Source organism: Staurois parvus, unplaced genomic scaffold (assembly GCF_062004578.1).
Source record: "Staurois parvus isolate SC_StPar_1 unplaced genomic scaffold, SC_StPar_1.0 ptg000874l, whole genome shotgun sequence".
Classification (NCBI taxonomy): domain Eukaryota; kingdom Metazoa; phylum Chordata; class Amphibia; order Anura; family Ranidae; genus Staurois; species Staurois parvus.
Genome location: NW_028318670.1, coordinates 1,534,255 through 1,557,373, shown reverse-complemented (window position 1 = coordinate 1,557,373; position 23,119 = coordinate 1,534,255). Strand labels below are relative to the sequence as shown.

The 23,119-nt window shown below is 49.0% G+C and overlaps 2 protein-coding genes across 3 annotated transcripts; both read right to left on the bottom strand.

Moving 5' to 3' along the window:
• Nucleotides 1-21: 21 nt before the first annotated feature.
• On the bottom strand, nt 22-5,333 carry LOC149443178 (uncharacterized). 2 transcript variants are annotated; one of them, XM_089655909.1, is made up of 3 exons: nt 1,407-5,333; nt 526-634; nt 22-400 (listed from the first exon to the last, which is right to left on the bottom strand). In XM_089655909.1, the coding sequence occupies exons 2-3, from the start codon at nt 607-609 to the stop codon at nt 170-172; spliced, it is 315 nt and encodes a 104-aa protein (XP_089512035.1). In that variant the 5' UTR covers nt 610-634; nt 1,407-5,333; the 3' UTR covers nt 22-169. The 2 variants fall into 2 exon arrangements, with proteins under 2 accessions (XP_089512035.1, XP_089512034.1); XM_089655908.1 differs by having other exon boundaries at nt 526-5,333.
• A 135-nt stretch (nt 5,334-5,468) lies between these two features.
• LOC149443177 (uncharacterized) lies at nt 5,469-12,490 on the bottom strand. Its single transcript, XM_089655878.1, has 6 exons — nt 12,304-12,490; nt 11,988-12,187; nt 11,702-11,908; nt 11,416-11,622; nt 7,926-8,061; nt 5,469-7,659 (listed from the first exon to the last, which is right to left on the bottom strand). Exons 1-6 carry the CDS (start codon nt 12,386-12,388, stop codon nt 6,872-6,874), a joined length of 1,623 nt encoding a protein of 540 aa, XP_089512004.1. The 5' UTR covers nt 12,389-12,490; the 3' UTR covers nt 5,469-6,871.
• Nucleotides 12,491-23,119: the final 10,629 nt, after the last annotated feature.

Below are 23,119 nucleotides of genomic sequence, written 5' to 3'. Positions count from 1 at the left end.
GATCTAGGTGGATCCTCCGTACTGCTCTCTCCTTTCCAATAAAGTCTCCTCTTACCCGGTGATGTGAGGGGCGGCTGATTGTCCATCATGACGTCCTTGTAGAGGTCCTTGTGTCCTTCTAAATACTCCCACTCCTCCATGGAGAAATAGACAGTGACACCCTGACACCTTATAGGAACCTGACACACACAATGATACAGTCACCATCCAGACACATCCCTTGTCTGTTACTGGAGAATGTCCCAGAATTCCCGGCACCACTCACCTCTCCTGTCAGCAGCTCCATCATCTTCTTGGTGACTTCTAGAATCTTCTCCACGTTGTGTCTCTCAGGGTTTAGGGAGTCACATGGAGGCACTGTGATGGTCATATGATCACCTGACTTCAGAAGAGGAAATCTCTGTATTGGGGAACCAATAGGAATATCATGTTAGACTCCCAGAATCCTCCTCACCTCTCCGGTCAGGTCTGTGTTTTATTAATAGAGATGAGTGATGTCATGTGACCTCCCAGAATCCACCTCACCTCTCCGGTCAGCAGGTAGATGATCTCCAGGGTGAGGTTTAGTATCTTCTCAGTCATGTGACTCCGGTCCTCCTCCATCCTCATTGGTCATGTGATCTATACAGGTTTCCTGTAGACCAATAATTGATAACAGAGAATGATCTGGACTGTACTGGTTGTACAATATTAGGATGGGGGGGAGGGGGGATAATATGAGAATCTCTATCATGGAAGAACGGTCCCCACTAGGATTACACACAGAGAGACATTCAGTTTAGTTTATGTTTTTGGGGTTCATGAAGCCTTTTACCCTTTACCAAAACTTCTATCCTCTGCACCTCTCAACAATGAGGAGAATGTTCCGGCCCCGGAAGTGGGGAAATATTCTGCCCCTGAAGGGGTTAATCTGGGTTCCCACACTATATATGTGTGTATCATCATCTGCTGGAGATAAAAGACGTCACAATGACTATGGAGGAAGAGGACGGACGTGACGATGGAGGAAGAGGACGGACGTGACGATGGAGGAAGAGGACGGACGTGACGATGGAGGAAGAGGACGGCCGTGACGATGGAGGAAGAGGACGGATGTGACTTTGGAGGAAGAGGAAGGACGTGACGGTGGAGGAAGAGGACGGTCGTGACGGTGGAGGAAGAGGAAGGTCGTGACGATGGAGGAAGAGGACGGTCGTGACGATGGAGGAACAGGATAGAGGTGACGATGGAGGAAGAAGATGAACATGATAGTGGAGGAAGAGGACGGACATGACTATGGAGGAAGGAGATGGACATGATAGTGGAGGACACGACTATGGAGGAAGAGGATGAACATGACAATGGAAGTAGAGGACATGCATGACGAGGGGGTTACTAGGTGTAACTATAAAGTAAGACCTTATTACCTCCTCTGCTGCCACTTCCAGCAATGTCTCCTCTCTACTTTCTCCTGATTCACCTCGGAACTTCCTACTTATACCTGACATCACTTCCTGTCTTCCATAGAGTCTTCCTGTCTCGGAATAATGGAGATCACCACAGTATGGATCTCAGAGAAACTGCAGCCCCCGAGAATATTTTTCATAGTGTGACCCCGGCCTTGTCTTGCTGCCAAGTGTCCCGAATACTGCAGTTCAGTCCCAAAAGTTGCCTGGATTTTGGCAACTGTTCAGAAAACAACCTGTCTGATAGACATCTGACAGAACATCAGGAGAAAGTGACACAGGGGTTGGACATATCCAGAGTGCGGGGCTCCAGAATTTCATTTCAAAGGTGTTTTCTCATCTTTCTCCGAGAGTTGTAGTTCCTCAATTGGGGCTGGAGCTTGGAGATTTCAAAGAGCTTTGGGAAGGTCCTCCAATCTTGTGAGGAGCAGGCTGAGTGTGCCGGTGTTCACAGTCCTTACAACCTAGGACCTGACAATAGGTCAGGGCTCCACCTGAGAGACAGGTGGTCATAGAGGTCAGGAGGACCCCAATCCTTTCCTAGGAGTCATTGGGAAGCCAGAGCATGCATGTGTGCACAGTGACAGAGGAGCTGGAGGAGAGCCGAGGTACAGAGGGTGTACAGGATCACGGAGGTGCTGTGTTTGATGGTCTAGAGAACCAGACTGGAGGTCTGGTGGAGACAATCCCTGGGTGGGAGACCAATTTTCTGCTTCAACCTTCTTTTGTTTTATTAATAAAGGTGGACCAACAAGCCCTTAAACAACACTTCCTGGAGAGCAGCCAGTCAGTGTGTCCCAGATCACCGCCACACCAGTACCCCATACGTCACCATACCTGATCACCCCCACACCAGATCAGTGCAGCCAGCACCTGTGTTCCTGACCACTGCCACACCAGACCAGTGCAGCCAGCACCCGTGTTCCCGATCACCACCACACCAGACCAGTGCAGCCAGCACCCGCGTTCCTGATCACCACCACACCAGATCAGTGCAGCCAGCACCCATGTTCCTGATCACCCCCACACAAGATCAGTGCAGCCAGCACCCATGTTCCTGACCACCACCACACCAGACCAGTGCAGCCAGCACCCATGTTCCTGACCACCACCACACCAGTGTAGCCAGCACCCATGTTTCTGATCAATGCCACATCAGACTAGTGCAGCCAGCAACAGTGCTCCTGATCACCGCCACACCATACCAGTGCAGGCAGCAGGCATGTTCCTGACCACCACACCAGACCAGTGCAGCCAGCACCCATGTTCCTGACCACCACCACACTAGACCAGTGCAGCCAGCACCCGTGTTCCTGATCACCACCACACCAGACCAGTGCAGCCAGTACCCATGTTCCTGATCAATGCCACACCAAACCAGTGCAGCCAGCAACAGTGTTCCTGATCACCACCACACCAGACCACTGCACAGAGCACCCATGTTCCTGACCACCACCACACCAGACCAGTGCAGCCAGCACCCATGTTCCTGATCAATGCCACACCAGACCAGTGCAGCCAGACACAGTGTTCCTGATCACCGCCACACCAGACCAGTGCAGGCAGCGTGCATGTTCCTGACTACCACACCAGACCAGTGCAGCCAGAACCCATGTTCCTGACCACCGCCACACCAGACCAGTTCAGCCAGCACCCATGTTCCTGACCACCACCACACCAGACCAGTGCAGCCAGCACCAGTGTTCCTGACCACCGCCACACCAGACCAGTTCAGCCAGCACCCATGTTCCTGATCACCGCCACACCAGACCATTGCAGCCAGCACCCATGTTCCTGATCATTGCCAAACCAGCCCCAGTGTCACCAGACCAGTTCAGCCAGCACCCGTGTTCCTGATCAATGCCACACCAGACTAGTGCAGCCAGCACCCACGTTCCTGACCACCACCACACCAGACCAGTGCAGCCAGCACCAGTGTTCCTGACCACCGCCACATCAGACCAGTGCAGCCAGCACCCAGTTCCTGATCATTGCCAAACAAGCCCCAGTGTCACCAGATCAGTTTAAGCCAGCATCAGTGTTTCTGACCATTGCCAAACCAGTCCCAGTGTCACCAGACCAGTGTAAGCCATTGCCTGCTCTGATCCTTTGCTTGTTTGCCTACCCTGCTTCTGCCTGAACTGAACTATTGTTCCTGTGAAGCACCAGTCCCAACCATCCCCTGCAGACAACTGCAGTCCTGGAACCACAGGAACACTTTGGTTCACCCTTTGTTGAGCCTCCAGTACTTCCTCACCAGTGAACATGGCACTACTGGGGCAGCCGAATACCAGTAGTGTAGGCTTGGTTGATTGATTGGTGTGATAAACAAGATATAATGTCCGGCATATAATCTGTCCAAACATTGAAAAAGTCCTACATTTGTCATACCCCCGTTCTTGGGAGGAGCCGTAGAATGTGTTTTCGGGTGAAATTCTAAGCATGCCCATGCTGTGTGTGAGAAATATCATACTAACTTGGCAACTTTGTGTAACAAAATGATTTTCATATTCTTCCCACATTTTTCAAAAACTTGTGGCAAAAAATTAAGTCTTCAAAAGACTCACCATGTCGCTTAAAAATAACTTGCGGTGTTTACTATCTAAAAGTAGTAATTTTGTGGGTGTTTCTGCTGTCCTGGTGCACCAGGGCCTCCAAAAATGTGATGGGTAGTCAGGAAATCAGATGTGTAATTGACGCCCCCTGAAAGCTGGAAGGTGCTCTTTGGATTTTGGGCCCCTTTATGTCGCCAGCTGTGAAAAAATCTCACATGTTGTAACCCCATATTTGGGGGGGGATAGAAGAATGATGTGTTTTGGGGTGTAATTCTAAGTATGCCTATACTGTGTTTTAGGAATATCTTATTATTAATAATTATTGATAACTTTATGTATAACAGCGCTGAACACTGCACAATGGCCTGGGAGGGGCTTTAACATGCAGGTGATCAATTGCCTAAATGCCAAGGGTCTAGTTACTGGTGCTCTCATTGAAGTACTGTATATTCCCTTTATCTGTAGGCACTGCTTGAATAAAGATCCAAAATTGGCCTGTACAAGTATGTTGAAAAATTCACCAGCTTCCATGGGGTGTCCTTCATTTTTTACATTACAGTATATAAAATGGATTGGGTAAAGGTAATGGGGTTGATAGAGAAGATGAGGTGAGACATTAGCAGAGGATTAAATTAAAGAAGATGGGGAGGGTTAAGGCATGAGATCAAAATTACATATAAACATAATGCTACGGCAAAAACGATGATGCAATTTAACAACAGATCTCAATACACAGAGTCCAGTAACCTGCCCAGCAGAATGGGAGATGTTGATGGCTTCAGTGATGAGAATGGAGTTGGTGTTCCAGAAACACGGCTTGACTCCTCCCAAGACTGAGATGTTTGTATTCATGCTGATCCTCGTGCTTAGAGGGACACGGGACATAGAAAAGATGGAGGGGGGCCTCTATGTTAGATGTGATGTGAAAGTGAGGAAGAAAGATGATCTTGTTGTTGGAGGTGGTGATGGTGCGGATGAGGAATTACGGGAGGAATGATAGATGGGTCTATAGACTGATGGACTTATTATTGGAGTATACTACAGACGTCCTGAGGTCTATGAGAAGGGGGAGAGTCGGCTGTTCCAACAAGGTGATGATGCGGAGGAGGAATTACGGGAGGAATGATAGATGGGTCTATGGACTGATGGACTTATCATTGGAGAATACTACAGACGCCCTGAGGTCTATGAGAAGGGGGAGAGTCGGCTGTTCCAACAAGGTGATGGTGCGGAGGAGGAATTATGGGAGGAATGATAGATGGGTCTATGGACTGATGGACTTATCATTGGAGTATACTACAGACGTCCTGAGGTCTATGAGAAGGGGGAGAGTCGGCTGTTCCAACAAGAACAAGCTGGGAACACCAAACTACTAAGACACAAGATGGACACTAAAACCTACAGGATGGGCCGTACTTGTAGTGTTAGAGGAAGGAATAAAGGAGAAGAACATTTCATCACACAAATCTGAAGGAAGACTTTTATCAATCAACTTACAAAGAATATCAGGAGTTTATGAATGGAAATATTAATTCTTCCTTTGCATTATACTACAAAAAAAATTTGTTACAATAATTGCATTTTTAGTAAATATGAACGGTTACATTTGAAAATGTCATATTTTCCACTTTCAGCCACCAGGCAACACTCTCTAAGGAAATGAAGCGGTCTGTGATGGCCAATGACTACTGCACTGAAATATTGTCATGCCCTGTAGTCTGATCTCCCCTTCGCTTCATCCACAAGCAATATCTAGCTCCTCCCTCACCATGATGTCCTCCATGGAAGCTTCTGCTGAAGGTCAGGAGAGATCAGACTACACTGCTAGAGGGACCCAACCAGCAGTGACCCCCCCCCCCTCCTTCTCTCTTACCACGATGTCCTCCATGGAAGCTTCTGCTGAAGGTCAGGGGAGATCAGACTACACTGCTAGAGGGACCCAACCAGCAGTGACCCCCCCCTCCTTCTCTCTTACCACGATGTCCTCCATGGAAGCTTCTGCTGAAGGTCAGGGGAGATCAGACTACACTGCTAGAGGGACCCAACCAGCAGTGACCCCCCCCTCCTTCTCTCTTACCACGATGTCCTCCATGGAAGCTTCTGCTGAAGGTCAGGGGAGATCAGACTACACTGCTAGAGGGACCCAACCAGCAGTGACCCCCCCCCTCCTTCTCTCTTACCACGATGTCCTCCATGGAAGCTTCTGCTGAAGGTCAGGGGAGATCAGACTACACTGCTAGAGGGACCCAACCAGCAGTGACCCCCCCCCTCCTTCTCTCTTACCACGATGTCCTCCATGGAAGCTTCTGCTGAAGGTCAGGGGAGATCAGACTACACTGCTAGAGGGACCCAACCAGCAGTGACCCCCCCCTCCTTCTCTCTCACCATGATGTCCTCCATGGAAGCTTCTGCTGAAGGTCAGGGGAGATCAGACTACACTGCTAAAGGGTCCCAACCAGCAGTGACCCCCCCTCCTTCTCTCTCACCATGATGTCCTCCATGGAAGATTCTGCTGAAGGTCAGGGGAGATCAGACTACACTGCTAGAGGGATCCAACCAGCAGTGACCCCCCCCCCCTCCTAGCAGAGGAAGCCAGACACAACATTGAAGTCTTTAGTGATCTCTGATCTCCTTTTAAAGTGTTTCTTCCATGATAAAGATCAGAGAAGCACTCAGCCACGTGTTTTCTGAGGTGTATATCAAGGTATGCTTCTTCCCAGTGTGAGATCTCTGATGTACGGCAACATATCATCCATAGAAAAGACATTTCCCGCACTCAGCACACTAATACACCTCGAGCGTGGTGTGGGTTTCCTGATGTTTGGCAAGACAAATCTTCCATGAAAAACATTTCCCACACTCAGGACAGGACTATGACTTCTTTCTTCTGTGAGACATCTCATGTGTTTTAAGGTTGGACTTCTGTGAAAACTGTTTCCCGCACTCAGGACAGAAATACGGCTTCTCCCCTGTGTGAAATTTCTGATGTATGTTAAGATGGTATCTCCGCGAAAAACATTTCCCGCATTCAGAACAGAAATACGGCTTCTCCCCCGTGTGACATCTTTGATGTATTACAAGGTCTGATTTCCATCGGAAACATTTCTCGCACTCAGAACAAGAATATGGTTTCTTGCCCGTGTGCAACCTTAGATGTGCATAAAGATTTTTCTTCTTTGAAAAACATTTCCCGCACTCATAGCAAGAAAACTGGCTGTCCCCTCTGTGGGATATTTGGTGTACGGAAAGGTCTGATTTATGTGGAAAAAATCTCCCACACAGAAGACAAGAACATGGCTGTTCCAATTTGCGCAAACTCTGATGTCCAAAAATGTTGAAACCTTTCTCAGGGCAGGACTGAAGCCCCTTCCCCGTGTGAGATCTCTGATGTACAGAAAGACTTAATTCAGAACTAAAACTTTCCGCACATTCAGGACAGAGGAACGTCTTCTCCCCCTGAATTCCAGCCCCATCCCCCACAGTACGAGGTTGCTCAGAGTTAGAGGGATCCCATGGTCTCTCCACACTGGGAAGTCCACCATCCATAGTGGAGCTCATTGTCTTTTCTCCGGCACAATCTCCTGGGATGTCCTCATCTTTCATTTTACAACCTGGAGATAAAGTGAGACGATCCTTTGAGGGTTTCTCCATGGCGGGTCCTGGAAAAATAGAAAAACATCATCAATAGATAGGAGGGGGTTAGTTCACTTCCATCAAGATTCCATCTGGATCAGGGAGATAGGAGGGAGCAGATGTTCTCTGTGGATGTCCCAACCAGCTGGGACTCCTCCCCTCTTCAAAGAGCCTTTGGTCCTCCCAGATCACTTCTACATTTACACCGCCTTGTCAGAGGAGCAGGAACCAATGGGGGCTGGGGGGGGGGCGGTAACAGAGCAGAGATAAGAGAAGAATATATTCTGGTCACCTGTGCTGATCTCTGTAGGAGTGTTCTCCTCTATGAATGTCCTCCTCATTCCAGCCTCCTCCATATATTGCTGATCATCCCTCACATACGTCTCTTCTAGTTCACCCTCAACTTTCATGTCCATCAGATCTTCACCCTAAACCAGCAGAATGGCAGAAAATAACATCTGTAACATAGAAGTAAAGGTTTGCATGTTCCTACTTGTCCGGAACATTCCCCTGCCGCCAATCACTTTCCCTGACGGACAGGTGCTCTTTCCCTACTCCAGCCACTTCAAAAATCCATGCCAAAACCTGGGGGCAGGGACTTATAAAGACTCTGCTGACCCAAGATGGTCACCAGGGGTCCTCTCGATGCAGCCTAGGCTGCCTCCAGGGACCATAAAACTAGGTTTCTCCTGACTTACTCTCCAGGCTGTGGTACTACTCTGGTCGAGCGCCACCTACAGTGGAGAAAGCAGACTGCCCTCCCTTTGACAGATGCTGTCCTCGGCATCACAACATAGTAAGAACAACAACAACAGCAATATAAGTGCAATAAGAGCATGGTTAAGGCAAGTTCAAACGACAGAAAATCTGGCAGGAATTTGCCCGCGAATGGAACACGATGGGTGACGATTCTTTTGGATTCCAGCAGAGTCAGTGGCAATGGTTCTTCTTCAGGTAGTGACTCGGGGACCACAGCTGGCAAGGGATCATGCATATCCTCTGCTGTCCACTCACCTGGGCCCAAGGTAGGATCCTTAGACATGTCAGTACAGTCTGTGGTAGTAGATGGTGTTGCTGGGCGTTTGGGCTCCTGATTTGGTGGAGGCTGGAGGCTCGAACATGAGGTGCAGCAGGAACCACTCAGCAGAGGATTTGTGCACCGGTGAGAAGTCCACGTAGATAAAAGCCTTCCCATCATAGGCAGGCTTCATAGAGCAGTCACCGCTTAACACACAAGGTCTCAGCATATTTTGGTGCAGTTGCTTCTTCATAGGATCGGGCCCCTCAGAGACCAAGTTGAAGGTGGGAAAGGCTGCCCCACTACCCGGCATGGGGTGCGCTCCCACTTGGGCTCCATCTTGCTCCCTCTGGATACCTTTGGTATTCTTTACCAACTTCCGGTGCAGATATTTCACATGGTCTTCACATGTCTTGGAGAAGATGATATCATCAAGGAAAACTAACAGTGTCAAAGTTGATATCTCCAAGACATCTTTCCATGAATCGTTGGAAGGTGCTTTGGGCATTGCTTAGACCAGAGAGCATGCGAATAAACTCGAACAATCCTAACGGTGTGATGAAAGTGGTATTTTCCTAATTCTCTGGACTGGTGGCAGCAGCAGATGGAGCAGTCTCGTTGTGGTAGGGAAAAGTCTTTGAAGGGAATGTCCAGCTGTTCCAGTAGCAACTTGTATTGGGCCTTGTCCCGGAATGCATGGCTGCCTCGGAGATGCAGTGGTGGGGTAATACATAGAGATCAGCCAAGGTGGCATGTCTGGGCAATGCTATTGTGAAGTGTTCTCAGGTTGATGAGTTGCACCAAGACTCTTTGACAAGGTACGGCCCACCATTCACCCCCCTGCCACCACAGGGTCCTTGTGGGTGGCCCCCTGTAGCTTATTGTGGGCCCTGACAGGGAGAGATCAGACTTCCTCTTGCAGGGGTGCCAAGAGTAGTTTTTTCTTGGGGGTGTGCGGACCACTTCTACTTGCTTCTGTTGTCTCTCGGCTGCCATTCACTGGGCCTCAAAAGCCTGGAGAACTCTAAGCCACCTTGCTCCCACAGCCCTGGGCCCACCTGCCAGAATGTTCATACTTGGCCAACAGGCAAGGTAAGTCTAGGTCCTTCAAAATGTTCCTACCCAACACAACAGGCATTGCCGGGTTAACTGGGCTGCGGGTCACCACTTCCCCCACCCGCTCCACCACATGGTCCTCAGTTTCAATCCTCACCCAGGTGATGCCTTTTACCAGAATAGGTAGGTTGTTGGCCACTCTGAGGGATAGCAAGCAAGGATCCAATTGTTCTTGTGCCCCAAAATTTCTGTAAATAAAGTCATACTCCATTACGGTGACCTCTGACCCAGAGTCAATCAGATGTGGGACTGTCAGGAGTTCTGGAGGATCTGGCGTCTCTACCAGTACTCTACATGGCCACAGAAGTACACATCAGCCTCAGTTTGGTGCCAGATGGCCTTTATAAGGAGGCTCATCACTTCCTCAAGTTGCTGGATGATCTCTAGCTCCGCATGCCCTGTTCCTGTGACTTGACCCTTGATTTCCTGTTACCGACTCGGCTTGCTCCTGGACCTGTCTACTCTGCTTTACCCCTGATCTGACCTCGGCTTGGCTTACGGATACTCTCTCTCTCACTCCTCTGTGTATGACCTCGGCTATCCCATCTGACTACGTCCGCTCTGATTCCCATCTGGTACCTGACCTTGGCTTGAACTGACTACCCAGTAAACATCCAAATCCCAGAAGGGCTTGCATACCACGCACAGGTGCCTCCTGTCTGAAGACCTATCTCAATGCACCAGTTGTGCTTCTGAGTGGACCACCAACCAGCACTCCTACAGGCGACCTGTGCAACTTTGGGCCCGACTCCCGCTGTCCCACTCTCAGGGGAGTCTGGAACTTAGCCGCAAGGGAAGCCCTCTCTCCATTGGCCTCCATCACCAGGTACATGATAGGGACTTCTTGGCTGTTGGCAATGGTGGATACCACTAGGCTCAGGGCAATCATGGCCTCTGTGAACTGCTGCTTCTCAGAGTTGTTCCTTGAGCCAGTAGTTTAACAATGGTCTGGTGGAGTTTTTGAACCCAGGCCACCCAGAGTTCTTGAAAATATGTCCATCTTGGCCGCACTGCCAGCATTTCCTGTCCTCCTCGGTGTCCCTGCCCAACGAGTTCTTGCCCCTATGGAGTTGGGGAGAATCCCTTTTTTAAGGAGGCTATCTCCTGTTTTAAAGAAGCCAAAACCTAAGTAAAGACACAGAGTTTGGTTGTAGGTAAACTCAGAACTTGTATTGCGGAGAATGTCAACTACAAACAGTCCCAGGGAGAGAAAGCCACTTAGGGTAACACTCACACTTCAGTTCAAAGCTGAGATGAAGCGGGTAAATGCGGCCTGGTCACTCCAGTCCCAAGTGGGAGATTGCGTGTCCCTAGCTTGTCCCTTCTTGTCTTGTTCCCTACTGCTAATCTCTTTCCCTGACAGATGGATGCTTTTTCCCTACTTTAGGCACTTCACAAAATGCACCCAAAACCTGGGGGCAGGGACTTTTAAAGATTGACCCAAGATGGCCACCAGGGGTTCTCTGGATGCAGCTTAGCCTGCTGGAATGCTGTCTCCAAGGACCAGGAAACCATAGAGAAACCAAGTTTCTCCTCACTTTTTCTTCAGGCTGTGGTACCACTCTGGTCAGGTGCCACCTACAGTGGAGAAAGCAGACTGCACCTGCTTACAAATCACTTTATGTTCCAGACCCTCAACTCCACCTACCTGATGATGGTGAGGGATGGTGAGATCTTCCTGTGTGGAATCCCAGGAATACAGAGGATGGGGACATTTCTCTGGTGAGATTCTGGGATTAGATGGCTCCATCACATCCTTGTGTCCTTCTGAAAGTTCCTCCATCACTCCATACTCCTCATCCTCCTCTTTACACTCTTCTTTAACAACAATATTAAAATCTCCAAGGATTCCACTCTGAATATATAATAAAACATTAATTGTAACAAACATGCTGTGTATAAATCATAACTACCAATAATTGTTAATGATTTACCTGATCAAGTTGTGCATAGTTGTGATCTTCCTGTGTGGAATCCCGGGAATCCAGAGGACGGGGACATCCCTCTGGTGGGTTCCTGGTATTAGGTGGCTCCATCATATCCTTGTGTCCTTCAGAAAACTCCTCCATTACTCCATACTCCTCATCCTCCTCTTTATATTCTTCTTTAACATCAATATTATCATCCCCGAGGATTCCACTCTGAATATATCATAAAACATTCATTGTAACAAACATGCCGTGTATAAATCAGAACTACCAATAATTGTTCCTCATCTACCTGATGATGGTGAGGGATGGTGTGACCTTTCTGTGTGGAATCCCGGGAATACAGAGGACAGGAACATCTCTCTGGTGGGTTCCCATTACTGGATTCATCTACCTGATGATGGTGAGGGATGGTGTGACCTTCCTGTGTGGAATCCCAGGAATACAGAGGACGGGGACATCTCTCTGGTGGGTTCCCATCACTGGATCCATCTGTAGGAAACACACACACTGACTGAATCCATTGTTTCTATGCGTTTATCAGATGATGGGGGATCTAGGTGGACCCTCCGTACTGCTCTCTCCTTTCCAATAAAGTCTCCTCTTACCCAGTGATGTGAGGGGCGGCTGATTGTCCATCATGACGTCCTTGTAGAGGTCCTTGTGTCCTTCTAAATACTCCCACTCCTCCATGGAGAAATAGACAGTGACACCCTGACACCTTATAGGAACCTGACACACACAATGATACAGTCACCATCCAGACACATCCCTTGTCTGTTACTGGAGAATGTCCCAGAATTCCCGGCACCGCTCACCTCTCCTGTCAGCAGCTCCATCATCTTCTTGGTGACTTCTAGAATCTTCTGCATGTTGTGTCTCTCAGGGTTTAAGGAGTCACATGGAGGCACTGTGATGGTCATATGATCTCCTGACTTCAGAAGAGGAAATCTCTGTATTGAGGAACCAATAGGAACATCATGTTAGACTCCCAGAATCCTCCTCACCTCTCCGGTCAGGTCTGTGTTTTATTAATAGAGATGAGAGTGATGTCATGTAACCTCCCTGAATCCCCCTCACCTCTCTGGTCAGATCTGTGTTTTATTAATAGATATGAGTGATGTCATGTGACCTCCCAGAATCCTCCTCACCTCTCCGGTCAGCAGGTAGATGATCTCCAGGGTGAGGTTTAGTATCCTCTCAGTCATGTGACTCCGGTCCTCCTCCATCCTCATTGGTCATGTGATCTATACAGGTTTCCTGTAATTGATAACAGAGAATGATCCGGACTGTACTGGTTGTACAATATTAGGATGGGGGTGTATGGGGGAAGTAATATGAGGGTTTCTATCATGTACAAATCGCCCCTATTACACACAGAGACACAATCAGTTACTGCTTCCTTTGTTTTTGGGGTCCTGAAGCCTCTTACATATACTAGATACATGCGATTCATTTTGTTTTGATTCATTTTATTGGATGAACATTTCATTTTCAGAGCTTCGGATGGATCTGAATTTCTGAATGGACATAGAAACGAATAACAAAGAATTAGAAAAAAGTTATCGTGGGAATAATGAATGCGTTAGTTTCATTTGTTTTGTTCAGATGAATAAAATTTTAGAATATATTTGATAACATATCAAATGATACAAATTCGTTGTGAAGAATAACTGGTTGTTAAGGAGCGGGCGGCTGCTGTGTCCATAACAACCTTGACTCGTCTGCTGTCCGTGGGATGTAAACAAACGAGAATGTAAACAAACAAGTGCAGGCAATAAAAAAAAAAAAAAAAAACAGCTTGGGAGTTCCACCAAACCCATAACAGGCCCTTCAGGTCCCATATGGATTTTGAGGGCTACCCCATGCCAAAATTAAAAACAATATGGCAAGATGCCCCCCCCCCAAAAGCCATACCAGACCCTTATCCAAGCATGCAGGCCAGGAAAGGGGGGGGGACCAGGAACCATGCCCCCCCTCCCCCAAACCATTCCAGTCTGGACACTTCCTCCCCCCCCTTCCAGTCTGGACACTTTCCCTCCCCTTCCAGTCCGGACACTTCCCCCCCCCTTCCAGTCTGGACACTTTCCCCCCCCTTCCAGTCCGGACACTACCCCCCCCCCCCTTCCAGTCCGGACACTTTCCCCCCCCCCCTTCCAGTCCGGACACTTTCCCACCCCCCTTCCAGTCCGGACACTTTCCCCCCCCTTCCAGTCCGGACACTTTCCCCCCCTTCCAGTCCGGACACTTTCCCCCCCCTTCCAGTCCGGACACTTTCCCCCCCCTTCCAGTCCGGACACTTTCCCCCCCCTTCCAGTCCGGACACTTTCCCCCCCCTTCCAGTCCGGACACTTTCCACCCCCTTCCAGTCCGGACACTTTCCACCCCCTTCCAGTCCGGACACTTTCCCCCCCCTTCCAGTCCGGACACTTTCCCCCCCCTTCCAGTCCGGACACTTTCCCCCCCTTCCAGTCCGGACACTTTCCCCCCCTTCCAGTCCGGACACTTCCCCCCCCCTTCCAGTCCGGACACTTTCCCCCCCCCTTCCAGTCCGGACACTTCCCCCCCCCCCCTTCCACTCCGGACACTTTCCCCCCCTTCCAGTCCGGACACTTTCACCCCCTTCCTGACCAGGCCAATTTTTTAGCTTTCAGTGTTATCACACTTTGAATGACAATTGCGCGGTCATGCAACACTGTACCCGTATGAATTTTTTAGCATTTTTTTGAGACAGAAAAAGCTTTATTTTGGTGGTATTTATTCACCACTGGGATTTTTATTTTTTTTGCTATGTAAATGAAAAAGTACAAAAATTGTGAAAAAAAGTGTTTTTCTTATAAAATTTTGCAAATAAATAATATTTCATCATAAATCTTGGGCAAAATTTCTTCAGTTATCTTTTTAGTAAAAAAAAAATAATAACCCAAATTAGTTTAGAACCAAAAATTATAATTTTTAAACATTTTGTTTTAATTTTTAAATTTTTTTTTATATTATTGTTTTTTGTTTTTTTTACACACTGGCACCCTAGCAGTACAGTGTTACCATGGTGACACTGTACTACTTGTGGGGGGTGATGAAGATTTTTTTTTTTTTTTTTTTTTTTACACTGATTGCTTTTACACCCATAAAGGTTGTAAGAGGAATAATTTCTGCTTCTCTCTGGCTGCATTCCTGCAGCCATTGAGAAATACTGTGAGAGCTAAGATTGGTCACAGCTTGTCACATGGTAGAAGGCTGCTGTGAATGGCCCTGTGCCATGTGACCTCTGTGATCATTCACAGATTTCACACGTAGTAAGCAATGATGTCAGAACTGACCTCTTGCTTACTACTCTTCATGTGATCACTGATTGGCCAATCAGTGATCACATGATTGGGACCTCGCAGAGAGGTCCCGTAGGACGATCGGTGTTCCACTGTCTCCGGAGGACACAGCGGACACCGGATTGCGGTGCTGCGCGCTCCCAGGGAGCGCACACAAGCAAGGTGCGGGGAGGCCGTTTATAAACGTCCACCCGCCCCATCACTGCCACCATATATACAATGGCCGGATGGGAAGTGGTTAAAAACAAAAAAATAAATGTCCCACGAAGAAGATCCAACGTCAATCACGATGAATGCTGGCCCACTGACAGCAGATGAGTCGTGGTTGCTAAGGAGCGGGTGACCGCCGTGTCCTTAGCAACCAGCTATTCTTCACAATGAATTCACATCAGATTCGAAAATATTGAATCCTTCCAATACCAACGAATGTCGAAGATACAAAACAAATTCGGAAAAATGAATCGGTTCAACCGAACGAATACGAGGAAATGAAATTCTTCAATTACCGAATGCATCTGAAATGAAGAGAAATTTTCCAGTGTGCATGTCTATCCTTTGCCTTTATGTTTGAAAAAAACTTCTATAGTTGGCTGCTCTCTAAAATGAGGAAAATGTTCCCATGAGTGGCCCAAGTGGCCCCAGAAGTGGGGGAATGTTCCGGCCCTGAAGGGGTTAGTCTGGGTTCCCAAACTATATATGTGTGTATCATCAACTGCTGGAGATAAAAGACGTCACTGTGACTATGGAGGAAGAGGACGGACATGACTGTGGAGGAAGAGGACGGATGTGACGGTGGAGGAAGAGGACGGACGTGACGGTGGAGGAAGAGGACGGATGTGACGGTGGAGGAAGAGGACGAACGTGACTGTGGAGGAAGAGGACGAACGTGACTATGGAGGGAGAGGACGGACATGACTATGGAGGAAGAGGACGAAGGTGACTATGGAGGGAGAGGACGGACATGACTATGGAGGAAGAGGACAGGTGTGACTATGGAGGAAGAGGACAGGCGTGACGATGGAGGAAGAGGACGGACTTGACTATGGAGGAAGAGGACAGACTTGACTATGGAGGAAGAGACGAACGTGACTATGGAGGGAGGGAGAGGACGGACATGACTATGGAGGAAGAGGACAGGCGTGACGGTGGAGGAAGAGGACGGACGTGACGGTGGAGGAAGAGGACGGATGTGACGGTGGAGGAAGAGGACGAACGTGACTGTGGAGGAAGAGGACGAACGTGACTATGGAGGGAGAGGACGGACATGACTATGGAGGAAGAGGACGAAGGTGACTATGGAGGGAGAGGACGGACATGACTATGGAGGAAGAGGACAGGTGTGACTATGGAGGAAGAGGACAGGCGTGACGATGGAGGAAGAGGACGGACTTGACTATGGAGGAAGAGGACAGACTTGACTATGGAGGAAGAGACGAACGTGACTATGGAGGGAGGGAGAGGACGGACATGACGATGGAGGAAGAGGACGGACGTGACTATGGAGGAAGAGGATGGTCGTGACGATGGAGGAAGAGGACGGACGTGATGATGGAGGAAGAGGACGGGAGCGACGGTGGAGGAAGAGGACGGACGCAACGGTGGAGGAAGAGGACAGACGTGACCGTGGAGGAAGAGGACTGACATGACGGGGGGGGGTTACTGGGTGTAAATATAAAATCAGATCTTATTACCTCCTCTGCTGCCACTTCCAGCAATGTCTCCTCTCTACTTCCTCCCAACTCACCTCTCACCCGGAACTTTTTATTTATACCTGACATCACTTCCTGTCTTCCATAGAGACTTCCTGTCTGGGTATACTGGAGGTTACCACCTTGCGGAGCTCAGAGGAACTTGTCATGTTGCCAAGTGTCCCAAACGCTGCAGGACAATTCCAGGATTTTGGCAACCCTTGCAATGTCTCTACTTCTTGCAGGTTTTTCTTGTATGACCCCCAATAACATCTAGACAGGGCCTTCATCAAGAACAAGGGTCTGGTATGTATTTTATCTTATGTAGCTGGAGGCAGGGTAGGCGTCCCTAGGAAGATAAGTGTCCGGGTTATTATTATTATACAGTATTTATATAGCACTAAAAGGTTTGCTCAGCGCTGTACATTATAGTGGGGGACAGAGCATGATACAATACAGTAAGAAAACAAAACATAAGGGGGTCAAGGGCCCTGCTCTTTCGAGCTTACAATCTAGGTTCACCTAAAAGTGGACAGAGAAGGAGGTAGCCAGACAGATCTGGGTAAGGAGTTCCAGGGGATGGGAGAGGCTCTGGAGAAGTCTTGGAAGCAAACATAGGAGGAAGTGATCAGGGAGCTAGAGAGCACCACGTCTTGGGAGGAGCTCAAAGGACGGGTTGGGTGATCTTCTGAGATGATGTAGCTCAGGGCAGAGTTGTGGATTGTTTTCTAGGTTGTTGGTAGTATTTTGTATGATAATTGTTGAGCAAACAGAAGCAATCGAATGGAGAGGTGTAGGTGGCGGCAGCTACCCTAATTTGTATGTCTGGTGTGGGCAGTCATTAAAGTAATTAACACAAAGATTCTCAATTGTAGGATAACCTAAGGAATCTCAAAGATGTGTGGTTGCTCCAAAACCCTCAGATTTTATGTAAGATTTGAATCTGCCTGTGTGGCAAGTCTCCCTCCAGTGATGGTCAGTGGTAGGCTAGGATAACTGTTTCACAGCACTGGTTTATTTGCCAAAGTGAGCTCCTTGCACTTTCCCCAGCAACCAAACAAGCACATCCTCCTTTGTTTTTCGAATCCACGACAGAAGCAGTTAGGTTGCCACCATAGCCTTAGTGACCTTTGAGTTTGATATCATTTCGGCAATGGATGATTACCCACTGAAGAGGAGAAGTTGTAGAACTTGGTAGAAGGTTCGTCTTCTTAGCTCTTTGGGTCTCATGGAGATGAGAAGTCCATGTTCTTCTCTTCATGACCTCACTTGTGTGGAGGAACTTCTCATCCAAGGAGTGACCATCACAAACAGGGATTATTTATGACATGGTCCAGAAGTTAGATGAGATACCTTAATTTTATGTAGACGTGATCCTTTGATTAGGGCTGATTTAGGCTTTGAGGAAGGATTGCTGGTCAAAAATGTAGGTGCCACCCCTCCAAATCCATGAAGCTAGAAACCTGGCATTCCAGATTAGGTGCCAGTTGTACCAACCTCTCTAGCAAGTATGCAGGTAAAACCTAGGATTGCCACCTAAAACCGAACACATATTAATGTCGCAGGTTCTTTGGCTGATTATGATGGTAATTAAACTCACTCAGTGCCTTATCTGTATAAAATTAGCCTCCGAACCCGTGTCATTAATACAGTGAAGGAAATGCGTATTTGCTCCCCTGCTGATTGTGAATGTTCGCCCACTCACAAAGAAATGATCGGTCTAAAAATCGAATGTTCGGTGTATTGTAACACTGAGAGACAGAATAGCAACAACAAATTCAGCAGAAACGCATGTCTAACAAATGATGACTGATCTGCATGTTCATGAGAGAAATAAGGATTTGATCCCCTATCATTCAACAGGATTTCTGGCTACCATGTGTCGTTCATACAGTTAACAAGCTGAGATTAGAAGCGGTCTCTTAAAGGGAGTGCTGCTAATCTCATTTTGTTACCTGCATAAAAGACACCTGTCCACAGGAGCAATCAAACAATCACATTCCAAACTCTCCACCATGGCAAAGACCAAAGAGCTGTCCAAGGATGTCAGGGACAAGATTGTAGACCTGCACAAGGCTGGACTGGACTACCAAACTATGGCCAAGCAGCTTGGTGAGAAGGTGACAATACTTGGTGCAATCATTCCCAAATGGAAGAAACAAAACAACTGTCAGTCTCCCTAGGTCTGGTGCACCATGCAAGATCTCACCTCGTGGAGTGTCAATGATCATGAGAACAGTGAGGAATCATCCCAGAACTACACGTGAGGATCTTGTCAATGATCTCCAGGCAGCTGGGACTACAGTCACCAAGAAAACAATTGGTAACACACTACGCCGACAAGGACTGAAATCCTGCAGTGCCCGCAAGGTCCCTCTGCTCAAGAAAGCACATGTCCAGGACTGTCTGAAGTTTGCTACTGAACATCTGAATGATGCAGAGTTGGACTGGTGGAAAGTGTTGTGGTCAGATGAGACTAAAATCAAGCTCTTTGGCATCAACTCAACTCACTGTGTTTGGCGGAGGAGGAATGCTGCCTATGACCCCAAGAACACCATCCCAACTGTCAAACATGGTGGAAACATTCTGCTTTGGGGGGGGAGGGGGGTTCTGCTAAGGGGACAGGACAACTGCACCGCATCAAAGGGATGATGGACGGGGCAATGTACCCTCAAATCTTGGGTGAGAACCTTCTTCCCTCAGCCAGGGCATTGCAAATGGGTCGTGGATGGGTGTTCCAGCATGACAATGACCCAAAACACACGGCCAAGGCAACAAAGGAGTGGCTCAAGAAGGAGCATATTAAGGTCCTGGAGTGGCCTAGCCAGTCTCCAGACCTTCATCTGATTGAAAATCTGTGGAGGAAGCTGAAAGTTTGAGTTGCCAAACGTTAGCCACCAAACCTTAATGACTTGGAGAGGATCTGCCAAGAGGAGTGGGCCAAAATCCCTCCTGAGATGTGTGCAAACCTGGGGGCCAACTCCAGAAAACATCTGACCTCTGTGATGGCCAACAAGGGATTTGCCCCCAAGTACTAAGTCATGTTTTGTGAAGGGGATCAAATCCTTATTTCCCTCATGAACATGCAGATCAGTCATCATCTGTTAGACATGCATTTCTGTTGAATTTGTTGTTGCTATTCTCTCTCTCAGTGTTACAATACATCGAACATTTGATTTTTAGACCGATCATTTCTTTGTGAGTGGGCGAACATTCAACATCAGCAGGGGAGCAAATACGCATTTCCTTCACTGTATGTGTTTGGTTTTCAAGGGATGGGGTGGCCACCTTAGTAGAACCTGTCTTATTTGATCTTCAGACATCTGGGGTCTGGTGTTCCCATTGACATGCCTGGTGTCATGGTGCCAAGGTAAACAGAGCTCTCTAAGGCCCTCAGAAGGAAAGTGATGACAATCTATAAGTCTGGTACCAGATTTAAAAAGATTGCCAAATTATTCTACTAGTGGAGTAGGTTTCCACCAATGTATGATTTGACAGTGGCTTCCTGTGGGCCGGAAGGCATATTAAAACGTCATTTCATTCTCCCGGCTCATGCACGTCCTGTGATCACTGTGTCTGATGAAGGTACAGGGCCAATCACAGCGATCACTTTTGTAAAGAAACGCTGCATGTTGTAGCCATTAATCTGTCTCCTCTCACAGAGATCACCACTGTAGTAACTACCACTACCCTGGTCTGATGCCGTTGGGACTGGTTTGGCAGTGGGCAGGAACAGTTTTGATGGCTTACATTGGTCTGTGACCCAGGGACTTGGGTGGCAATGATCAGGAACACCGTTGCTGGCTGCACTGGTCTGGTGTGGCGGTGATTATGAACACCGTTGCTGGCTGCACTGGTCTGGTGTGGCGGCGATTGTGAACACTGTTGCTGGCTTCACTGGTCTGTTGTGGCGGTGGTCGTGAACACTGTTGCTGGCTGCGATGGTCTGGTGTGGCGGCGGTTGTGAACACTGTTGCTGGCTGCACTGGTCTGGTGTCGCGGCGGTCGTGAACACCGTTACTGGCTTCACTGGTCTGGTGTGGCAGTGATTATAAACACCGTTGCTGGCTTCACTGGTCTGGTGTGGCAGTGATTATGAACACCATTGCTGGCTTCACTGGTATGGTGTGGTGGCGGTCGTGAACACTGTTGCTGGCTGCACTGGTCTGGTGTGTGGCGGCGATCATGAACACCGTTGATGGCTGCACTGGTCTGGTGTGGCGGCGGTCCTGAACACCATTGCTGGTGTCAGCACCTGTGGTAGTGAGCCATTGTAGATAGTCAACTTGGGGTTCCCCAGGGCGAGGAGTCTAAGCCCCAGCCTGCTTCTTCACCAGAGCATCTGATGGTGGGGATGGACTTGCAGCAAGCTGGGACCAGGTTCCGGCCCCCCGGGTACGCCCAGCTGAGGTTGAGGAGACCGCTCGCGGGAGTAGAGTACAATGGGAAAAGACAAACGGAAATCCAATAGACTAGCCGAGGTCAGGACGGGCAGAAAACAAGCACAGTCAGAGAATGAAGCCAGGGTCAGTACACGAGTAGTGAATGCCGGATACAGGCAATAGCAACACACAGGAGCTCCGAAAACTAGGAAGTTCCTCAGGCAAAGTGGCCTAGACTGAGCATGTCTTATATAGGCAGGCAAACAAGGAGGCGGGCCAGGAAGTGATGGACGGGAAGGAAATAAAACACAGAGAACAGCAGACGACGCTCATAGGTGAGCACAAACACACATGTGAAAGGGATCAGGAACAGCACTGCAGAAAGGAGGTAAGAATACACAAACAAGAAACTGCAAGCTAACTTGTGACAGCTGGCTTCACTGGTTTGGTGTGGCGGTGGTCGTGAACACCATTGCTGGCTTCGCTGGTCTGGTGTGGCGGCGGTCTAAACACCGTTGCTGGCTTCGCTGGTCTGGTGTGGCGGCGGTCGTGAACACCGTTGCTGGCTTCGCTGGTCTGGTGTGGCGGCGGTCGTGAACACTGTTGCTAGCTGCATTGGTCTGGCGTGGCGGTGGTCGTGAACACCGTTGCTGGCTTCGCTGGTCTGGCGTGGCGGAGGTCGTGAACACCGTTGCTGGCTTCGCTGGTCTGGCGTGGCGGCGGTCGTGAACACCGTTGCTGGCTTCGCTGGTCTGGCGTGGCGGCGGTCGTGAACACCGTTGCTGGCTTCGCTGGTCTGGCGTGGCGGCGGTCGTGAACACCGTTGCTGGCTTCGCTGGTCTGGTGTGGCGGAGGTCGTGAACACCGTTGCTGGCTTCGCTGGTCTGGTGTGGCAGCGGTCGTGAACACCGTTGCTGGCTTCGCTGGTCTGGTGTGGCGGCGGTCGTGAACACCGTTGCTGGCTGCATTGGTCTGGCGTGGCGGCGATAGTGAACACTGCTGCTGGCTGCACTGGTCTGGTTTGGTGGAGATCGTGAACACCGTTGCTGGCTTTACTGGTCTGGTGTGGCAGTGGTCGTGAACACCATCTGATATGGCGGCTATCATGAACACCTTTGTTAGCTACACTAGTCTTGTGTGGTGGCGATCAGGAACATTGTTTATGGTTACAACAGTGCCATCACAATAGTGCAGCCAGTCAGTGTGTCCCTAATCACCGCCACACCAGTACACAATAGGTCACCATACCAGTAAACCGTGTCACTCTACCAGTGCAGCCAGTTGCAGTGTCCCTGATTACTGTCACACCAGTCACAGTGGCACCAGACAAGTGTAGCCAGAAGTAATGTTCCTGATCACCGCCATACCAGTGCAGTGTTGCCTTCGCCTGCTGCCTGTACTGACCCTGACCTGTTTATTGAGGACGTTTATGTTTTCTGCCTGGACCGATGCAACAACAGTATACCTGGTCACCACACCAGTCCCGGTGTCACCAGACCTGTGTAAGTCAACAATAGTGTTCCTAATCACCACCACACCAGACCAGTGTAGCCAGAAACAATGTTCCTGATCACCACCACACCAGACCAGTGTAGCCAGCAACGGTGTTCCTGATCACCACCACACCAGACCAGTGTAGCCAGCAACGGTGTTCCTGATCACCACCACACCAGACCAGTGTAGCCAGCAACGGTGTTCCTGATCACCACCACACCAGACCAGTGTAGCCAGCAACGGTGTTCCTTATCACCACCACACCAGACCAGTGTAGCCAGCAACGGTGTTCCTGATCACCACGACACCAGACCAGTGTAGCCAGCAACGGTGTTCCTGATCATTACCACCCAAGTCCCAGCGTAAGAGAGCAACAGTGCTCCTGATCACCACCACACCAGACCAGTGTAGCCAGAAACAATGTTCCTGATCACCACCACACCAGATCAGTGTAGCCAGCAATGGTGTTCCTGATCACCACCACACCAGACCAGTGTAGCCAGCAACGGTGTTCCTGATCACCACCAGACCAGT